Raw genomic sequence first — 22,123 nt, 5'->3', positions numbered from 1 at the left:
AATATCGATGCCTTTTATTTAGGGCGTGTGAACTGCACTTGGCTTTGTGGGGACTTTTTGCTGCGAGCGAAGAGATTCCAGAAAGCTTTAATTGGATGATCGTTTCGTTCGTAGTTTTTTTTATTGGTGAAAAATTTCTGTACCCCTCATTTGACATTCCGTTTTGACAGTTGGTGTCGAGTTCAACTGTGGTAAATTATGCAGAAACAAAAATATGATCTGCAAATTGTACCTGGAACATATTAAATCACGTTGATTTGTTACAGTCATTGTTACATGAGTTCAATTGCTTTCTATCACTTCACAAATGTTAACAAACATTCAAACAAACCGATTGCCATCAATGCAGAAACGGACGAAGAGAGCTAAACGCATTGGGCTAAAATGACAGCTTCCAATATAACCTCACAAGGCAGAACAGGAGCAAGCAATACCGTTCCGAGAGCGAGAGCATTGCGTTTTTGTTCGACTTGCAGCCGCTGTTTCCTGAAATAAGAAAAATCTGTGCACAAAAATGGCTCTTCATGTACCGAAAGCACCCGGTTTTGCGTCGATGCTCAAGGAAGGAGCTCGGGTAAGTTGAAAAATAACCCAACACGATGGAAAACATCCATCCGACATGCCGGTGGAGCCGTACACAGCGAAAAAAACCCACTTCCCCTCGGCGCATGATGATTCACGTGAGAAGTCTCACACACCCACACGCACATGCTTATTTGCAGGCATATTCCGGTCTCGAGGAAGCGGTCTACCGTAACATCAACGCCTGCAAGGAGTTCGCCAACTCGGTCCGCTCGGCTTACGGGCCGAACGGCATGAACAAGATGATCATCAACCATATCGAGAAACAGTTCGTCACATCCGATGCCGGTACGATTATGCGCGAGCTGGATGTGGAACACCCGGCGGCAAAGCTGATGATTGAGGCGAGCCAGATGCAGGAGGCGGAAGCGGGCGACGGCACCAACTTCGTGGTCGTGTTCTGCGGCGCCCTGCTGGAGGAGGCAGAAGAGCTGTTGCGGCTGGGTGTTACCAGCAGTGACATTACCGAGGGCTACGAGAAGGCGCTCCAGAAGACGCTGGACATTCTGCCCACGCTTTCCTGCCACGAGATCAAGGATTACCGCAGCCTGGTGCCGGTGCGGAACGCAATCCGTGCGACGGTCATGTCAAAACAGCTCGGCAACGAGGACTTCTTGGCCGATCTGATCGCAAAGGCGTGCATTTCGATCATGCCCGAGAAGACCACGTTCAACGTGGACAACATCCGGGTGTGCAAGATCCTGGGCAGCGGGCTGCAGATGTCGGAGGTCATCCCAGGCATGGTGTTCAAGCGGTTCGTCGAGGGTGAGGTAACGTCGGCGACGAAGGCCAAGATTGCGCTCTACTCCTGCCCGGTAGACATCATCCAGACGGAGACCAAGGGCACGGTGCTGATCAAATCGGCAGACGAGCTGAAAACGTTCAGCCAGGGCGAGGAGAACCTGCTGGAGGCCCAGATCAAGGCGATCGTCGATACGGGCGCGACGGTGATCGTGGCCGGAGCAAAGTTTGGCGATATGGCTCTGCACTACATGAACAAGTACGGTCTGATGGCGGTGCGGCTGAACTCCAAATTCGATCTGCGCCGGCTGAGCAAGGCCGTCGGTGGTACGGTGCTGCCCCGGCTGACGCCGCCGAGCACGGAAGAGCTGGGCTACTGCGACAACGTGTACTTGCACGAGCTGGGCGACACTTCGGTGACGATCTTCAAATCGGAGGGCACGGAAAGCCGCATCGCGACGGTCGTTATTCGTGGCTCCACCGACAACTACATGGACGACATCGAGCGTGTCATCGATGATGGTGTTAACACGTTCAAGGGATTGACGCGCGATGGGCGCTTCCTGCCTGGTGCGGGTGCGGTGGAAATCGAACTGGCCCAACAGCTGGCCGAGTACGCCGATACGCTGCCCGGGTTGGAGCAGTACGCGGTGCGCAAGTTTGCTAAGGCGTTGGAGTACTTCCCCAAGGCGCTGGCCGAAAACAGTGGCGTAAACGCGACCGAGGTAGTCCACCAGCTGTACCTGGCACACAAGCAGGGCAAGAAGACGGAAGGCTTCGACATCGAATCGGAACAACCGGCCACGATCGACGTCACGACGAAGAACATCTTCGACCTGTACACGACAAAGTACTGGGGACTGAAGTATGCCGTCGGTGCTGCCTGTACGATCCTGAAGGTGGACGAAATCATCATGGCGAAGCGGGCCGGTGGACCGAAACCGCGTGCGGGCGGTCCCGGAAGTGACGACGAATCGTAAGCAGCCCTTTGGAGCTGGTAACACTTTCATCTTGGCCCCGTTTTTCGTTGCATCAGCATTTTTCGTCTGCACTTTAATTCTAATTTTATCTTCATTGCTAACACTTATGCTCGTTCACACAACAACACCTTGCAGGATATAAGATTAATATTACACATTATGCTGCACTTAAAATATAAAACCGCACACCACCTTTTCCATCTCGAGCGGGTGGGACTAACTGGCAGTGGCTGCTGTGGCTTTTTTTTTCACTGGATGTTTCCTTTGTGCTGCTCTCAGCTGCCAGCAATTGTACTCACTGCGCACACCACCTTTATGTTGATAATGAACATGTGTGGCGGAAAAGGAAATCAAATAAAGCTTCTAACATCCCCTCCAGAAGCTGGAAGGATAATCTAATCGTGATTTCTAATCAATGCTAGTTGTTTGGGCTTTCTTTCTGAAAGACATCCGATCTTGGGCGGCTTGTTGTAAAGATCAGGCCAGCTTTCATTTAACCATTGTCCGAACTTTATTGTATATATTTGGTTTCCATTTCCTTAAACGTTGCAATTGATAATACATCGTGATGATGAACCCGAGCTTGTTAAAGAGAGAATAACACCAGTTCTGTTTATACATGTCCGCATACTGACTACCACCAACGGTCTCTACAATACATAAATCGTCTCAAAGACGTGTCCGTTGTAAACAAAACATTTAAACTTATGAATAACGATACAATCACAGTGTGATAAAACAAAACTATCTGGGGGGAAGTGGGAAGAGATTGGGATTGGAGTGCCTTATCCTACATATGTAACGAAACATCACACTAATAACTAGAAGGTTGAAATGCATCCAAGGGAGTGAACCTCTACTATCCCGCTACCCAATAATGACACACATACATTGTGGCATAATACTTTTGCTCTAAAATAGACCGACACCTTTCGGGGTTTGCTAAAACTGATATGAATTATGCACGCACACCAGGGTGGAAACGGTAGGGGAGGAGCGTGAGCATAGCACTGGTTTGATTATCTGGATCCTAAAATTAGTCAACGGTCAATAAGAATAGTCAAATAGATACGGGTGATGAACATTCGTTCCACGGAACAATTGTGTCCGCGGTCTGGTGGTGTTGAGTGAGCTGCTTTGAGCAGGGTAAAATCTTCACACAGATTAACTTTACTGAGGTTTAGTCGAAAACGAGACCGATCGCATTAAATGGCAACACCGGGCAGTACGGTTCGAGCTGTAGTGCCGTTGCCATGCAATCAGCTGAAGCCGTGTAATCTCCTAGACTTTCCATCACACGTCCCAGCAGGAACCTACAAGGAGGGTTATTATAATCCTGGCTCATTGTTCAATAAAAGTGGCTGACACTTACCATATTTTGGGACAGTTTGGATCAATTTTGGCCGCGTCCTTCAGCGTCTTTTCGGCCAGCCGGGGTTCTCCCAGCGTTAGGTGTGCTTCACCGAGCGCTCGCAACGCGTCCGTATGGTACGGGTTCGCTGAGACGGCGTTAAGAAAGCATTGCTTTGCTTCATTCCATTGGGATTGGAAGATGTGAATTTGGCCTCGCTGTAAAGAAAAATCATTAGAATCAATATACCCATAACGGCTAACAATATTTTCCTTCCCTACCATGTACATAACCTGATGCGAAACAGGATTGATGAGGCTTGCCTCCTGGATGCAGTTGATCGCTTCGTTTGGCTGTTCAATCGCTAGATATACGTCCGCTAGCAGAAGCCAAATTTTGAACTGAATCATCCAAGCCTTCTGTGGCCCGGGTCGGGGACTGAACGAGCTAAGAGAGCTGGCCGCTTCGCTAAGCGCGTGCTCAATGCGTGATGCCGCCAACGATGCTGCGTGAATTGAATCTGTAAAAGGGGAACATTTTCAGGACCGTTAGACAGCAACAGCAGCCGTGAAAGATGGGGTTCTTTCTATCTTACTTGAATCTTTGTCAGACATTTGAGACGATTGCATCTGTATGACGCTCCTCGTGTCCGAATGCTTCTCATTGTCGTGCTCGTTGGCAGCGTTCGCGAGCTGCACCTCGTATACCTCGCGCCAGATGGAGAACATCTGCTGCACCGTCTCGAGGGCCGTCTCGACGTCGCGCAGATACAGCTCCAGATGTGCCTTCACGTGCAGCAGATTCAAATTGTCCGGGAACTCTTCGACTGCATCTTGCACCACGGCAAGCGCCTCCTTCGGACGTCGGTTTGCCGTCAGTAGCAGTGCGAACAGCAGCAAGCTGGAGGCATGCTCTGCCCGGAGCGACAGTGCCGTCGTGATGTGCACCAGTGCCTCCGTAATGTTGAAGTTGTGTGCATGCTGGCAGGCCAAATAGTACTCCACCAGATGATCGTTTGGATCCTGCTGGACGGCACGCTCGAGTGTTTCGAACGCTAGCCGATTGTACCGGTCGCGCTCGGATACCAAATTCGACGATACGGCCATCTGCTGTAGCCCAATGCCAACGTACAGCTGAGCGCGCGACCTTCGTCCCACCGGGGCTTTGAGCTCCTTCCGCAGGGCTTCCTCGGCAAAAGCAAGACCTTCCTTTACCTGATCCAAATGTTCGTAGCAGATGCGAGCCGCCATTAGGCAGGACATACTATCGCCCGGTTCGAGGTTGGAGTGTTCCTTCAGAGCGCAGACCGCGTGCTTGAAGCGCCCGAGTGCCATCAGACAGGTCGCGTACTGTTTCCACACGTGACTTTCGCCGAACGCAAACTTCAGCGCCTTCTCGAGCGAATCGTGCAACAATGCCACCTGGTTCCATCGTACGGTGGCCAACGTTAGCAGATCGTAAATTGCCGTCGCATTGCCAAGGGAGTGTACGCGTGCGTCACGAAACTCGGGCGACTGCGATAGAACGGCATCGCGTACGGCGAGCGTTTCGGCAATCAGCAGCAGCAGGATCGTTTCCTCGTGTTGGTTCTTCGGGATGAATTGCTGCCGGCCGGAATATTTGCGCGGTTCCCAGAGACGCTTGTTACCGCCGGACGCACTGCGTGTTGGTGTGTTGCTGGTCGGAAGCGTGTATATGGTGCCCGATACACCGCGCAACAGCACTTCCGCCAGCTGGCGGGCAAGTGTAAGGCGTAACGTTTGAGTGGCCCTCGTTTCGACCGCACTCAACATGACGCGATAACGGTCGATGGCATTCTGCAGCTTTCCCGCCTTTATCAGCACAATCGGGGCCTGCTGCAGGCCCGTCTCGAGGATTGCACCCATGCGACGTACCTCACCTTGATTGGTATTATCCTGCCCCTGCAGGTAGAGGATGCCCAGATCGGCAGCTTTTTCAAAGCAACTGATCATTTCCGCTTCCTGTTCCGCCTGCTTAAATTTCGACGGTGCCTTTGAGCCTTTCTTCTCCAGGCACATGCCTTTGATGGCGTACGATTCAGCAAGGATTCGTATACTTCTCCTGGAAACGAGGAAAACAGAAGTGTTAGATTTTCCTATAAGTATACATTGTTTGGTAATTCTGGGTGATTCGTATTTTCTTCTTGTTTTCTGAATTGACTACTTCGTCCAGTTATAGAATTCGAATTTGAAAAAGACATCATCCCACGGTAAGAATGAATTTTTAAATCGCGATAGCTTCAGGATCAGTTCCTCGACCTATGTAGGACCTATGATATCAGTTTTTAAACCGGAATAGTATCGTTACCAGTTTAGGATGTAAGATAGTAATAAAATATAACAATCGAGATGAATCTGGCCCTTATCCGAAATCGGCACCTCGGAATTGCGTAGCGTTGTGTAGTATTTGTGCAATTAACTAGTTTTTTTTTTAAATAAAAGACCAACTTACGCTGAAAGATGCTTCTCCGATAGGGTGTTCAACTCGGCCAGCACAAAGTTCTGCAGCGACTCCTCATACTGTCCACAGGCAAAGTAAAGCTTGGCTAGCAACAAATGTGCATCCAGTGCAAAGCCAGCCTTCTTTCCATTTTCCCCCGTGACGGAATTAAGATAGCGCTTGGCCTCGGACAGTCCCAGCTTTGCTTTGGAGTAGTTTTCCTCTATCGGTGGATGTTCCTCGAGGTAGCTTTCCAGCTTCCCTTCGCCAGTGAGAAAGTTGGCAAGACATTCTGCAACATAAACGACACGGCCGTGAGATTACGATACGACTAAGTCCCTCCCCAGCGTCGCTATGACTCATACGCACCTTGCGGGTATCCCGTTTTGAGCTCTTCGGCCAGCTCGATCACCCGTTTCCATCGTCCTTCACTGCGACACTGCTCGATGGAGGATTCGAGTTTCGTCACTTGATTACGGCCACGTCCAGTCATGTTGTACGGTTAAGCACTTTATGTCTAATAACTTATCGCACTGCCCTACGCAGTCTGTTGTCCCTTTTCTATGCTTTAATCGATAAAATCCCTACGGAGGGTGAGAAAAATTACAAAACAGCTCAATTTTAGCGGCCGTGTTTGGTGTTTTTCCATAGATTCTCCCTTTCCTATCAGGGTGACAGAGTTGACAGATCTTTGTTATCATCGGAAACGCACCAACACCAACAAATGCAGTTGACATTTCTTTGTTCATTTGTAATGACCGTTAAGTTCTATAAACATTTAGAAAAATCGCAAAACGTAAAAATAGACAATATGTGCGCTGTTATTTTTATGAATTACATCATTTTTAGGTTCTTTATTTACTAATTTTTCAGTTTTCGGTGTATTATTTTCGTTGAGAAAATAAAAAGAAAAACTCATCATTTTGACAGCTCGGAAAGGCCTCCTCCACGTTGCGTTGCGGATACGTTCCGTGGTGTTTTGATATCGTTTTCCTCCAATACCGGTTCCCTTCTCAAGGTTCACTTTCCTCGGACATTGCAGCCAATGTTTGGTGTCACCTTTGGCACAGTCGTAAAACGAATATTGTCCGTCCCGCGTTTAGTGAAGATGAGTGATCTGCAGCGCATTCTATCCAACAACAAGGCAGCCGAGGAGCTGCTCGAGTCGCTGAAGCAAGAGGTAAGGCGGGCAGGTTTTATTTTCGTATCTCGTTTGCGGTCAATTACCTCATTTATCTCACATTAATACCCGTTTTCCCGTTGAAGCTGAAAGTGATAAAAAATGAGCAAATACAACGCAAAATCGCCATGTTGCAGACGGAAAATGAAACGCTTCGCCGGCAGGTCGATTCCTGTCTGAAGCAGCTGGTCTCGTTGGAGGTGGCGCACGGAAAGGTACAGATTCCGGTCCCCACGCCGGATGAAGTACGGGCTGGCAGTGGTCCAGCGACCGTAAAAATGGAACCCGTCGCACAGCCACCGGCCGCTAAGGAAAGTCCCAAGGAGCAGCCACCGGCCAAGGCACAGCAAAAGCAGAGCGACAGTAAACCACCGAAAGAAAAGAAGCCCAAGAAGGAAAAACCGGCCGGCGGGGAGGGTAAGCCGGCGGCGCCGGCCGTCGAAGAACCACCGATCGATGTGGGACGGTTGGATATGCGCGTTGGACGCATCGTGGAAGTTTCGCGCCATCCCGACGCGGACAGTCTGTACGTGGAGAAGATCGACTGTGGCGAGCCGAACGGTCCCCGGACGGTGATTTCCGGGCTGGTGAAGTATGTGCCGATTGAGGAGATGCAGAACCGCATGGTGGTGGCGCTGTGCAATCTCAAGCCGGCGAAAATGCGCGGCATCCTGTCGGAGGCGATGGTAATGTGTGCTTCGACGCCGGACCGGGTAGAGATTCTGGCTCCACCCGCGGACGCAGTGCCGGGCGATCTGGTACACGTGGAGGGATATCCACGCGTGCCGGATTCAGTAATGAACCCGAAGAAGAAGATCTTCGAAACGGTAGCGCCGGATTTGAAGACGAACGGTGAGCTCGTGGCGTGCTACAAGGAGGGTTCCTTTGTCGTACCTGGGAAGGGACCGGTCAAAGCACAGACGCTTAAAAATGTACAAGTAAAGTAAAGGCGGTAGTCGTCCTGTTCGGCGAGGAATACTCTTTCGTTTCAATAAACGTTTGTTAGAATATTGACTGAAGAACGGTTCCCACCTTTTCTTCATAACCATCATCACCAGCATTGCGATCATCAGTACTTAGGGATCAGCCGGGATATGATTAGTAGCCCTTCTAGGTAGCACATGTACGTACTGGCCGTACTGGCCGCGAAGTAAAAGTGTATGTGGGAATTTAATTTTCCATTAAACATTTCTCATAAACAATGACAAAAAAACAGTTCGGTGTGCGTTTTTTACTAAACGTATGATTAAAACCTGTTTATTTTAACTGTCAATAGATTGCAGATCGGCGTAAGGATCGCGCTATGTCGCACTGTGGGTGGAGCTGTGGGGGGGATGGAAAGTAGTTTAGTGGATGATGCACTTTTGTTAACGTACCGTTTTCGTATTAACATTTAGAATCCTACCAATCGTACCCGGGGGTATTGTGCGTGTGGCATTTGTTGTGTTGGCTGATAAGTTAATTTAGTAACTGCGTGGCTATCATGCCTTCTGTATCCTACAGTTTAACCTGTTCTGTTTACGTTTCGTTTGGGACATATGCTTGGGACAAACATCTACCATTGACCCACATACGCATGTGCGTTAGAAGGTTAATCGATGATGGTGTCAAGTACAAAGTTCTCGATACTGTTTCGAATTCATGCCTTTCTTTGAAAATGTGGAATTGAGTGTGCACATCCTTGTGGTACTTTAATTTTCATGTTTTTTTCTTCTCTTCTTGGTGTACATTATTTACCATGTTAGCTTTGTTTGCCCTTTCCATGCGTGTCAGTAGTAAAATAGGTGCAAAATCGTGAGGAAAAAAGTGTTCAGTAATCTTGACTTAGTGTTAATTCAACAAACAAAGTACCCAATATCTTGTGGCGATGTCACGGTTTAAACGCAGTTAGTGCAACTGATCGTGTTGTATACAATTGATCTTTGAAAATACTAACCTATTGTTTGTCCACATGTTTTTCGCATTACAAAATTTAATTTTTTTCCACCCTTTTTTCAACCAATACACATCATTCGATCGTTCTTTCATGCAGCTCTCTACCCTCGCTCGGTTCAATGCGTCTCCATCAAGTTTTGCAAATTGGTGCTTTAGTATTTCTACACACTTTAGGGTTGGGTTTTGTTTAACGATTCTATTAAAGTGTGCAGCTTCACTTCTTTTCATGTCAGGCTTTGGGTTACGTTTACTTAGGTTTGTTTCCTTATCTTTCTTCCCCTGTAATTGGAGCTGGTGTAATATGGTATGCGACTGTATCCCCAAAACTTGCTCATCCTATCGCTTCCGTATTTTCACTCCTCACGGGTCCGCCATCCACGGACAAAAGTGCTTGCAAATTGTTTATGAAACTACGTTTAATGTTTTTTTTTTCGATTAATTTTAGACAGTTCATTTCCATCATCCGTATCTTCCGTTTCCGTTACGCGATCGATCCTTCCATGCACAGCAAATATTCGACTCACGTTCCTTCGGTCCGTGGAAGGGTGACGTCCTCTTTCGAACAACTAAAATGAACTGCTCAGTCTTTATAATAATCACCCCCCAAACCACACATACACACACACACGGCTCTTAATTGATTACTTGTTTGCCTTATGTTCCTGTAGAGTGTTTCTGTTTGCGCGTGTGTGTATGCGTCTCGTGTAGCCGGGTGTGTGCTGTTGCGTTTATGCTGCATTACTGGTTTTACATTTTAAAGAGTGTTGCAATATTATATCGCTCGTGTGGAAAAGTGTTGCTCCCGCAAACGAGCTTTCTTGTAGGTGATTTTGAACGGGTTTTTGTGTTTGGTTCTTCTTTAATAATGTACGGGGGTTGTGTGTTAAATTTTATACTGATTTAGTTTACTACTACTGTTCCTTCATGATTGGTTCTATCTGCAAGCAACGCTTTAACACTCACGCCCTTCCTTCATTAGTTGTGATCATTCGTGGCACAAGATTTAGGACAAAGGATCTACACTACATGAGTGCAAAATTGGCACGCCATTTAAAATGTGGATATTGTTCCTTGACAGTATTTAGCAGTGTGTCTTCTATTTGTTCATATCTGTTAATTGTGAGCAACTGGTTATGATATAGAAGTTCGATCGATGCTTGCTAATTGCGTTTCAATTGCATTTGAGATTATATTGGTTTATCCTGCAAAAAACGTAGTGCCGAATCTGTTTAACTGCTCTATATTATGCTCGTCTATTGGTTATCTTTGTGTTGGCTGAATTTGTTTTATTTTTATTTTACGCAATATAGTTCATACCGTGCTAGCGGTATTTGGCAGTTTAAATTAATGTTAATCATTTGGATTTTTCGTTTAACACAGTTCCACCACCTGCTAGGGCACTTTTTTGGCCGATATCGCTAATGTTTAAAAAACGGGAACATATCATACGGTCACAATATCCTGTCTCCCTCATCTAATTTAGTGTCGTGTATCAGAAAGAAACTTTCTTCGAAAGCACATAAAAGAGGGTAAAAAATAGAAATAACTGCCAATGTGTGACAATTTCTACTTGTGGCACACATTGACTTGATACATTAGATATCAAATGGGTTTGCTGCTGTGGTCGGGATTGCTGTCCGTTGGCTTTGCCAGGCAAGTGGTGGTGTCGAGTGTGTCTTCGCCCTCACTGCCTACGGTCGGTTGCAGGTGAACGGTTATGTTGTGCTTGCCATCGCTGTAATTGCCAACGGTGCCCACCGCTGGAAGCGAAACGATCGTCGTGGAAGGCAGGGTGGAAGATTCCTCCGCAGCGGCTGCAGTCATATCTGTGCGCTGGGGTTGATTAACGATAGGACCGGGCCGTACCGTTGCGGTCAGGAAGGAGCGTAACTGGTGACTGTTGGCATCATCATCATCCTCGTTCTCGTACTCGCAGCCAATGGTGTCGGCTTCGTTGCGTACGATCGGTTGCTTAGCGATCAGCTTTAGCAGCTCAATTGCGTCAGCAGCCTTTCGTTTTTCATGCAGGATTCTGCAATGGTTGAACGCGGCATAGAAAGAGAATGACAGAAAAGGAGGAGAAAAATGCAATATTCGATTCAATGGTTGTGAATGGAGATGAGTAACAGGATGTTAATCGTAACGGGTGCATCGGCGGAACCTTTTGAACGTAGACATGAAACCAATCTAATTCTTGTTTAACCAATCATATGTACAATAAAAGGAAAAAAAACATATATAAAGTGTATAAAGCGTCTTTCAAATTGTAGTCGATCATCAACTAATTTATTAAAATTGTCATGGTTATTACTTTTATGAAAAATAACATATCACCAACACACCGAAAGCCAATTTAAATGCTAGTACAAACATAGTGCTTCGCTACAGAACAAAAATATGGTAAATGAACAATTGTGTTACTATTAATGCAATAATCTACTTTTTCATCAATAAGTGTTACTTAACCTAAAAATGTGATTTGGAATGGAAGTTGATGAGTTATTTTTGTAATGAATTTTGTATGTTTGATGGTCTTTGGATGACGCAAAAGTATCAAAATAATAATCAAGCTAAATTATTCGAACATATGAAAAAAATCATGAAAAGAAACGAATGAAAATGAAACATAAAAAAATACGTTATAATCAACCATACTAGCCAAACCCTTTAAATAACAAACGAACAAACGAACGAGTAAAGCAAAAGGAAATGGAAACTAAGAACATAAGAAAATTCAGAGACGTATTTAGATGGGGGTTTCAAGAAACCAGAACCACATCCCGGTCTCTTCTTCCCCCTAACCTGCCTGATGCTTCCTTGAGCTGCTCGATAAAGTCCTTGCCGGTGATGTCGGCCACCGAGTTCGGGTCCATGTTTGATAGCAGCTCCAGGTCCGGTTCGCTAAGCACGGACACGTTGCACAGGTTGGTCTTCATCTGTGCGACCAGCTTCTTCAGATGTATTCGCTCCACGTCCGGACTGTCGGTGATGTCGGCCGAATCCCGGCGGGTCGTTATCGTGACGTAGTGTGTAGGCTGCAATGTAATCCCGGATGGGTTTGGCGAAACATTAAAATGCATTCTATTGCAGGCCTATGAGTGCGTGAGCTTAATATTGATGGGTGAATAATAATAAGGATACTTTAACTTTAGCACGTCAAGCAAGTTATCAACGCTGTACATCAAAAGGTTGCCTCGAGCATACCATCGTTTTTTTTAAGTTACACCAGACCCTAAATTATGTTTGGACATCTATTCCTTGGAACCTAACTGTAACGCAAATTAAATTACTTCCCAACCACTCTCCGGAATTTTTTTTCAACCTGGCTATCAAATTTCATTTAAGTGCATTAGAGGTTCCTTTTGGTCCCTATTGCAAAGTTTTACAAAAGAGGACACAGAAGAAATTTCACTCTTAAAACAAAAAAAAAACTTGCCACAAAAAACTGGAAAAGTTTCTCTATTCTTCTTCATTTACTTTCTTACTTGCACGAGGGTAAACATCTGGCTTGCGCCAAGCCATATCTCGAGACTCCATTAATCAATACGTCTTGCTTGACTTTGTTGGTTCGGGTGTGACACAAGGTGACCGAATTGAATCACTCTACAAGTTGTTAATGGTTCTTTCTTTTTCCATTCCACTTTTCTGTGCTTTGTGTAATGTGTCAAGCACAACTAATATCATCAGCGAAGCCGGGATGCGGGGAAGATTTATGAGCGTAATGCAAAGGAAAGGACCAACAGCAATGGACAACAATAGGCCCGATTGGTTTAAAAAGCTTCCGAAACGTACATACACACACTCATATACGCCCCAAAAACAGACTCAACCTTATCGCTCCGCCAAGATTAGGTCGAAAGACCCCCGTTGAGACTTACATCGATCCACTGCTCGCCGGAGAAGACCGCAATCAGCTCGGCGTTCGGTTCCAGCGTCTGGAAGTAGTCCTCATCGTCCACCTCGGTACCGTCCGAGTCGAGATGAATGTTGGGCAGATCGGTGCGGCCAAACTTTTCAGCGGCCTTTGAACGAACCTCCTCTAGTGTGCCGGCCACCACTGCTTTTTTAATTGCTCTCGTCACATCCTTAACCTGGAATGAAGATAGGAAAATGGGTGCTATTTAGTAGAGCCATGTGATTGCTTTCATTTTTCCACCGATGATTACAGCAATAATGATTTGTACTGGTCTTACAATAGATTTATATTATTTCTTTATTCAGAAATAACAATGCGATGCACACTCCTATCTCAAATAAACTCATTTTAATGACATACAGAACACAGATAATCAAATAAAGGCATAGAATATGGCACACAACATTTTATTGATCGATTCTCCTACCGCCGCAAACCACAAAACTGTACCGAAACTTGCATACTGCAGCTGCACTGGCACTCCCTTTGGAATGCATGACTAGAAAATAAGCTTCAAACACAATCGTCGCCGGCGTTGCAAAAGACATACGGAACGAACACATTCTTGCCACAGGAGTGTGCCTTTAGCCAGGGTTCACCGTTGCATCCAACACTCACATCGGATCCATTATTTCCCCAAGACACTAGTCATTTAATGGGAAACATTCCTTTCCTAGGTGGTAGTAGCCACAAGACGGCGTTGTTGTTAGTCTTGCGTTGCCTCACATGAGGTTCATTTGCGGTTCTGATAGGATATCCGTCGATTGAAAACGAGCACATCCTGTCAGTTCAATGGCAAGTTATGTGTTTTGAAGCCAAAGGCGCCGAAACGGGTTGGGCGATGCGTACTGTAGGATGTCAATGAGTGTAGCAGAAGTACCGGAAAGTTAGATAGCATTATGATTGGAAGTATCTTAACCACTGTTCGGTACTGGAGGAGAAAAACGGAGAACCTTGAAATAGACTGCACCGTAATTGGATTAGTGATTGGAAGGTGTACTGAACGGTAAAAAATTGATGCAAGCCTAATCATTGATCATTCCGAACTATTCTTTTAAATTATGCTCTTTGTTTGAAAATAACTTTACACAAAACTGTTCAAATTCATACACATGAATTGAATTAGCGGCACAAATATAATTATTTAGATAGTCTGGTACTGGTTATAGTGTGAATTTATTTTAAAGGTTGCTGCATGAATTCTATTCCATATCCTTTGAACTGTAAAAATAATAAAAAATAGTATCGATTTGTAATACTAGTAATAGAGATTGCTAATATATTAAAAGAATTTAATCTCGATTACGACGGCGTAATTTTATATTTTGTCATTGAATTTTTATTTAATAACTGTTGTCAGAGTAAGGGGTAAATAAGCCTTACCATCTTAGTCCCTAATTGGATTGTTTTTTTTTTGGTTTGTGTTTTATTGGTTCAATCATTCAGCATATGGAGACGCCCTGTCTATTTGAGATCGAATCCGAGATACGCATTCGATTCAACGGTGTATGTAATGACGATATTGTACCGCCAACATATTTATTTTCTTTTGCTTCTTTCTTCTTTGAAACACATAAGAGCATGATTGTACATTTTAAATTCTTAGAATGGAAGAGTTATATAACTTTAGCATTTTATAAGATGTTCTTTTCTTCTCTTACTCAGGTTTATATTACACATAAGCTTTAAACATATTGCACTATCTCTCTAGATAGTGTTGCTTGAGAAAAAAATATTTCCTTTTTTCATTTACAACCCATAAAATTGTAGTTTATAGAATTTTTACAACACCTTTGACTCTAATGATCTCCAGGAATGCAAATAAAACCATATAAACAATAGACACAAAAAATAATGATTTTAAATTTGTACAACTTAAGTATAATCAGATAATCCTTTAATTCACCACGTATTGTAATGAAATTGAAATTAAACTTTATATACACGCAAAACTGTTAATCAGCCGTACCGGCGTTCGTTGCTGGGAACGTTCGTCGCGACGCTCATTTTCACTCATTTCATAGCCCTCTAGATCAAAAATTAGAAAACCGTATAGATTTTGTACTGGCCAACCTAGTGGTACATCCCTGTCCACTCATGAGCGACGAAAGTTTCTCGTCGAACGAGTTCGCCGGTACGGCTGAATCAGCCATACCGGCGAACTCGTTCGTTCCCGGGAACGTTCGCCGCGACGCTAATTTTCACTCATTTCATAGCCCTCTATGATCAAAAATTAGAAAACCGTCTAGGTTTTGTTCTGCCCAATCTAGCGGTACAACCCTGTCCACTCATGACCGAGCGGCTACACGAGGTGAAATATACAGCGAAATGAACTATTTGACAGGTGAAATATCTGACAGGTACAGCTAAAGGGAAGGGGGAGACACAACATTCGCTTTCAAAATTCACTTAAAAATAATATCTTCTTACAGGGTTTTCAATGATATTATTAACATGTTCAGCGAGTTGTTGATTCGTTCGGGCATATAATTGACTCTTTCAGCGAAATATTGAATTGTTCGGAAGCAGGCGTTGACATGTTCGACGATACTATTGAGCTCTCGTTTGTTTTGTTTACACCCTGTGCCGAAGCGTGTAATTTTTCATTCTTAGATGTCCTTTTATTAGCAAATAGCCATTCCCCAAGCTTTTTATTACATACATTAATTAAAACCAGCATATTTTTTCGAAAACTGTTTGTTTACCTTCTGATGGGAAAGATCCTAACTTGTCAACGCCTGCTTCCGAACAATTCAATATCTCGCTGAAAGAGTCAATTATATGCTCGAACGAATCAACAACTCGCTGAAAACGTCAATAATATCATTGAAAACCCTGTAAGAAGAACATTCCCTAATTGGAAGAAATTATGAATCGTTGACTCAAAATTGACGAAGTACTCGATAATGAAGTTATTCTATGGATTTAGTTACGATTTTGTGCACGTTATTTGTTTACATTGCACATCAGCTGGTTGCTGTGATGCTTTATCCGTCAGATATTTCACCTGTCAAATAGTTCATTTCGCTGTATATTTCACATCTTGTAGCCGCGCGGTGAGCGACGAACGTTCTTCGACGAACGACCACCCCGATACGGCCGAATATCAATCAGAGTACAGTCTGTGCCCAAGTTACCGGACACTCGAGTTACGCGAATTCGAGTTACGCGATTTTTTAGTTACACGAATTGTAAAATACGTTACACGAATTGTATGAAATATGTAATAATGAACATTAAATTATTAAATTAAATAATAAATAATGTTTTACCATCCATATTTTGGCTGAAAACGTGATATTTGACTTATGCGAAAATCCAAGTTATGCGAATGTCCCTGAAACGCATTAATCGCGTAACTCGGGGAAGGACTGTATTTAGCTGCGATCATTTGAATACAATGACACTAATATTTAACAACTTGTTAATAGAACGAGTAAACAGTTTAGAGCAGTTACCCTGTTATGGTGAAGGTTTTTTTTATAAGGTAAAATTTGAACCCATCAAAATTGCTTTAAATTTTATTTAAAATACTCTCTTTTCCCAAAAAAAAAATGGATAACGCTACATCCAGCTTATCATCTCTCCCTCAAATCCATACAGTATACCTTGAATACCCAAACGGAACATGTATGTAAATTAACAAATATTTGAACGACATTTGAACTAAGATTATACGCATCAAATTAAATTCACTAGTAATAAACTATAATTTTTACCAGGAACATAGTATGTGGATGTGTTTAGAGAAAATTTTCTACAAAATGTCAATCTCACCACAATAGAAACCTCAACAGATTGTGTGCGAGCTTATATTTCTCAGAAAACAGTATCTACAGCGTTCGATCGCTCATTGCAAACATGCCCAGGGAAAATCCGTTTACCTCTAACGATCTGTTTGTTTTCCCCACATACGACGGCTTTGTGCATGTAGGCGTACCGAAAACAAGCTACAATTTTCAATGGAAAAGAAAGTTTTGTGCTGGAAACAGTTGAGACCTACTGCATCGTGTTTCGATAGCGCACGTACACCGGTAGGAAGTATTCGGTTTCTAAGAATAACCAGCTGTGACACAACCCTGTACCCTCAAGGCAAATATTAAGAAATGGTATAATCCAGGAGAGGTGACCAGCACGGTTGATGGAGTATATTGCACCGGTGTATGTGTCGTACGGGTGTGTCTAATGTATTATTAAAATTCATCACCTTACCACGCGACTGCTGGGGATCCCAGAGCGGGAGGCTCCCACTTTTCTCAAAGAACGGTACACAGAGCTTTCCGCAAGGACGTGAAAAGTGCAGCCCTGACGTTCCTCGGGAAGGTACGCAACACTAACTTTAACTAATTTATTTTCTTTGCTCGCAAACTCAATGATCAGTTTGGAAGCAGCACAGCACACACGGCGCAACGAAATGAAATTGAAGGTGTTTTATTGGGTAGCAATAAAACAGTAAGTTATTCCTTCCGAACATCTAATCAATCATTGGCCGACAGCTTTGACAACCGAAGTGCGGTGGAATGTTGGTAGGCATTTAATTCATTGTTGGTACGGGCACGTGTTTGACGCACTTAAGCATCCGGTCCCAAGCTAGAACCTAAGCGTGAACGGAAACACTTCTACTGCCTCTACCGGGAACAATGACCGCTCCCGAAAGTCGAAATGGATTGGTGTGATTATAATTAATGGCACGAACAGAACGAAAGGCTAGACACAAATTATTCGTAGCAGGGGCATGGAGACGCCTGGTCATTGTGCAAAATAATGCTACACCGTGGGGAGGAAGGAAGAGAGCAATGGACGAAGCCAAACAATGCCACAGTTTTCAATGAGGGTGGGATCTGGAAAGTGGTAAAGCTTGCCAACTGGCTGCACCAGCGGCGTAATCAGACGTACCGTAGGGAAATACCTTAATTATGATGAACGGAAAACTCACCTTCGAGGTATTTCCTACTAACGAGACATGGAAAAGGGGTATTCCTACGAATTTTGTATACGTTTCACGCTATAGAGCAATCAGATACTGTTTTAAAATTGTAAAGAATTATATAGAGAAAGCAACTCTATATAATTCTTTAAAATTTGTAATATTCCCATGCTCGCATGAACAAATGTAATATTGACCTGTTAAATGAACATTGCAAAATGAGTTTATAAGCAGACTAACATGAGGTTGTATTTTGATTCATTTTAAATTATTCTATATTAACATAATCCTTCAAAAATATAATAACATAAAATGCAAGACTCCCAAAATTAGTATTTTCTTTTTTTGTTTTCGTTTCTCTGTATCTTTATATTTTTTTTATGAAGAAATTTCTTAATTGTCACCCAATATGGGAACAATTTGATGAATTTAGATTTTAAATGTGCAGCAATTTACATAACCGTTATGCATGTTATTCTTCTTCTTTGGCACAACAACCGATGTCGGTCAAGGCCTGCCTGTAGCCACTTGTGGGCTTGGCTTTCAGTGACTTATTGATTCCCCCCATAGCAGGATAGTCAGTCCTACGTATGGCGGCGCGGTCTATTTAGGGATTGAACCCATGACGGGCATGTTGTTAAGTCGTACGAGTTAACGACTGTACTACGAGACCGGCTAATGCATGTTATTACTGTAATGTTAATTGTTATAAACGAGTCATTAGAGTGAAGTATAAATATTGCACGCTACAAAACGTATTTTTTATAGCATAACAGGACCGGTCTGGTGGTACAGTCGTCAATTCGTACGACGTAACAACATGCCCGTCATAGGTTCAAGCCCCGAATAGACCGTGCCCCCCCCCCCCCCATGCGTAGGACTGACTATCCTGCTATGGTAACAATAAGTCACTGCAAGCCAAGCTCACTTCATTAGTGGGTACAGGCAGGCCTTGACCGGTTGTTGTGCCAAAGAAAAAAAAAACAGGAAAACATAAGATAAATGGCTCACTCAATAAATCGAAGAGTTCGACAGAACATCTTTTGAATATTGGCTTGGTTTTAGTTTTTTTCTTTCAATATTATAAAATATAATAATTTTTTTGTAAACTTCTCATAATCTATTGTCTGGCGGTTTTTGTATTGCACTCTTGATAATTTTTTAGTCGAACAGCTCTGTTTGTATATGTTCTAAGGATGCTACATTCGACATTTTTTTTTCGAGCGACTCATAATTTATCTTCTTTTCTGTGTAGAGTCATCAACTTACCTTTATCGAAATTGATATTGCCTATCAAAAAAAAAAATAAAGTGATTGCATGCCTGAGAAGATAACGGTTCCGATTGAAACTTACTATTACAATCATTTCTAGTTGGATTCACAGATGCACTGTAATTCCCACCACCGCCCTGTCACGTACGTTTTGATACGACGCTCTTACTAGCTCACTTCGCAAGAAGACTTTGCCGATTTGATAGAGTGCAATAAATAATGCCTAATTCGATTAACGTTAAGCGCCACCATAGGAATGCCCATACGTTCGAACACGTCAAGCACAAGTATCTACAAGCGAGCCAATAGATTGGTTAGAGAGGAAGCGTCACGTATCGAGAGCACATCTCTAGGGTGAACAAGAAAAACAGTACCTATGATCTCTCCTCCTTTGGCATCTTACTGGAACTGAATTTGATTACTTATTAATGCAATAAGTTTGCCATCCTTCATTCACCTTTAGTCACCTCTTGAGTAATGTAGTATCCAAAGACAGTTCGATTCTATTCCTTTTTTGTCCAATGGCCTATACTTCACCGCTATACATTTTTATACTGTTTTCTTCAAACGTATTTCTGGTGATTGTAATGAAAGTGCTTGTACAAGGAAAGAGCTATCGGATTACGATCGAAATAAAGTGGAACGATTTTCCGCCAGTGGTTTGTCAATAATCGGTTACATAAAAAAATAAAATATGTTTTTGCTTAAAAAAACTCTTTATCCCAAATAAACAAGCTAGGTTCGGTAGGCGATGGGCACTTTATGACCAGCAGTGTAGGCAGCCACCATGCGTAAGCAGCATGCGAAAAGCTTGGCGGAGTATACCCAGCCCGGTGATGCTGTTCCTTTGGTAGAAACTTTTAAAAAGGCATTAAATTGTATTATCCTTCCATGGAAATTCATCAGATAATGGGTGTAAGGGAAGGCGTGAAAGTGCTACGAACCGCAATAACGAGAAAGCTTCCCGGAACGATGAATTTGGTGTAATGGATCTTTTCTATCCGTTCGAGAGTTGGAAGGAAGAGGGAAAAATGTCAAAATATTTTGGAAATTATTCATTCACACAATTGGTTTTTCTGACCACCGTTTCAGTAAAATTAACTTCTTTTATCCGTTCAGACAATAACAGCATGTTATTTGACAAGCAATCTGGGTTTTGTTTTCGGCTCATGTAAAACTCGTACTAATTGTTATCAGCAATTTTGCATGCAGCCATCATTATATGTACATAGGACCATTTGGTGCATCGCTATCCGGAAAATCGTGGCCAAAATATCTGCATCCCATTTGACGTATTCAGCAATCGATACAACATGGCTACATTAATGTATTGTTTCACTTCTCTCGAACCGAATCCAATTAATCCACGTCTAGCCGGAACGTTTTTCCAATGTGGCTTATTTTACTGCTCCGCTGCACTGCCGGTGGATAAAAACATTAAATTTTAAAGCAATTTCCAAACATCCCTTTCCGCGGACTGCTTGCGTAGACTCTGGCCCAGCTCCACCGCGGGTCGATAAAATGTTATGCCGCATACACATACACACACACCCTAGTCACCCCCTTTAGCCGATTGGAGGATTCGGTGACATAAAATAACCGAATTACGCGCCGGAACACCACGAATCCACGAATCAAATATTCATTGCCATTTCCGCTTCATTTTTCATCGAGTTCTCCATCGGCAGAAGGTGCGGAGAGGACAAATAGTAGGCTCGTGGCGTTTGGGGACGAGTTGAATGGTGGGTTTGATGGGACTGTTCAGATCGATGCTGTGCCATTTTCGATCCATTCCCAAGCTGATGGCGTATTGATGACTTGCGGCAAGGGTTGATGCTGGTGAAGATGCGCCAACCTTTGTCAGCATCATTTGTCGAACGGTGGTTACAGGCTGCTGTTTTGACTATGTTTTGACATCACCAATTTCCGGTAGCGGGGAGTCTCAGGGATGAAAGGGAAGAAATTGACACATTTTGTACATGCCAAGTGATTGGTATAACACGGGACTGAATCAACTCGTTTATGGCACTGATGCTGCTATGGCAGTGGCTAATGATGATTTTGTATGAAACAATAGATAGAAGTTTGTCTAGCATTAGTACGGCGATGACAAATGGAGCGTAATGAAGTGAATATACAAACAATTTGATTCACATTTGTACTGCGCCATTAGTAGGTCCACTGAATGAGAGTACTACTGCACTACAGACCACATGCTATAAGATTAATCAAGAGTGAAAAGGATTTTTCTCAAAATACATACGCTGGATCCCACTTTACCCCTAGTAGTTTCCGGGGAATGCTTAAAATTTGGTTCAATAAATCATATGTTACGAGACAGCACATAAACTAAGGCCTTTTATTTCGATTGCACTTTCTCGACGGCTTACTTGAATCAACACTTATGAAACCTTGAACTTTTGCTTATAGACGCCCGATAGAGAAAAAGTTTCTGCACGATTCCATTAACAGAGTTGTGATCAAGTTTATTCACCGGTCCAGTAGCTGACAGTTGGTAAATTGTTTAGAGAAATGTGCCTAATGCAATGCACTTTCAAGTACAGCCTAGCGCTCTTCGAGGGTATACAATGTTGCACAAGTTGTGCTCCAACGAGAAGGGGTGTTACCTGAATGAAAAGCTGAGGGTATTGTTTCAATAGTGGCAAAGAAGTGTTTTAAAAAAAGTTTTATATTGAAATATTGCTTTTATGCATCTTATTATTAGTGTGATTTTAGGGCATTTTACAACTTGTTGAAAAAGAAATCGTAATAACTCAAA

At 43.5% G+C, this 22,123-nt stretch overlaps 4 protein-coding genes across 4 annotated transcripts in view; 2 read left to right on the top strand and 2 right to left on the bottom strand.

Moving 5' to 3' along the window:
* The first annotated feature begins 27 nt into the window (after nucleotides 1-27).
* On the top strand, nucleotides 28-2,702 carry LOC1275315 (T-complex protein 1 subunit theta). Its single transcript, XM_314553.5, has 2 exons — nucleotides 28-574; nucleotides 723-2,702. The coding sequence occupies exons 1-2, from the start codon at nucleotides 515-517 to the stop codon at nucleotides 2,301-2,303; spliced, it is 1,641 nt and encodes a 546-aa protein (XP_314553.3). The 5' UTR covers nucleotides 28-514; the 3' UTR covers nucleotides 2,304-2,702.
* An 88-nt stretch (nucleotides 2,703-2,790) lies between these two features.
* LOC1275314 (tetratricopeptide repeat protein 7B) lies at nucleotides 2,791-6,800 on the bottom strand. The gene is made up of 6 exons (XM_314552.5): nucleotides 6,484-6,800; nucleotides 6,127-6,406; nucleotides 4,250-5,736; nucleotides 3,936-4,174; nucleotides 3,676-3,872; nucleotides 2,791-3,616 (listed from the first exon to the last, which is right to left on the bottom strand). The coding sequence occupies exons 1-6, from the start codon at nucleotides 6,605-6,607 to the stop codon at nucleotides 3,484-3,486; spliced, it is 2,460 nt and encodes an 819-aa protein (XP_314552.3). The 5' UTR covers nucleotides 6,608-6,800; the 3' UTR covers nucleotides 2,791-3,483.
* Nucleotides 6,801-7,032: 232 nt separating this feature from the next.
* LOC1275313 (aminoacyl tRNA synthase complex-interacting multifunctional protein 1) lies at nucleotides 7,033-8,313 on the top strand. Its single transcript, XM_314551.6, has 2 exons — nucleotides 7,033-7,294; nucleotides 7,381-8,313. Exons 1-2 carry the CDS (start codon nucleotides 7,160-7,162, stop codon nucleotides 8,239-8,241), a joined length of 996 nt encoding a protein of 331 aa, XP_314551.5. The 5' UTR covers nucleotides 7,033-7,159; the 3' UTR covers nucleotides 8,242-8,313.
* Nucleotides 8,314-8,517: 204 nt separating this feature from the next.
* LOC5667992 (DNA fragmentation factor subunit alpha) overlaps nucleotides 8,518-22,123 on the bottom strand; it is a 28,069-nt gene continuing 14,463 nt past the window's right edge. The window contains exons 2-4 of the mRNA XM_061659610.1: nucleotides 13,108-13,320; nucleotides 12,032-12,264; nucleotides 8,518-11,261 (exon numbers count right to left, since the gene is read on the bottom strand). Of these exons, the coding sequence (XP_061515594.1) occupies nucleotides 10,832-11,261; nucleotides 12,032-12,264; nucleotides 13,108-13,320 (876 nt within the window). The 3' untranslated portion in view covers nucleotides 8,518-10,831. The remainder of the gene's footprint in view (nucleotides 11,262-12,031; nucleotides 12,265-13,107; nucleotides 13,321-22,123) is intronic.

The sequence above is a fragment of the Anopheles gambiae genome, chromosome 3 (genome assembly GCF_943734735.2).
Source record: "Anopheles gambiae chromosome 3, idAnoGambNW_F1_1, whole genome shotgun sequence".
In the NCBI taxonomy this organism is placed as follows: Eukaryota; Metazoa; Arthropoda; class Insecta; order Diptera; family Culicidae; genus Anopheles; species Anopheles gambiae.
Note: the sequence above shows the minus strand (reverse complement) of the source record. Positions and strands in the feature narration are given on the sequence as shown.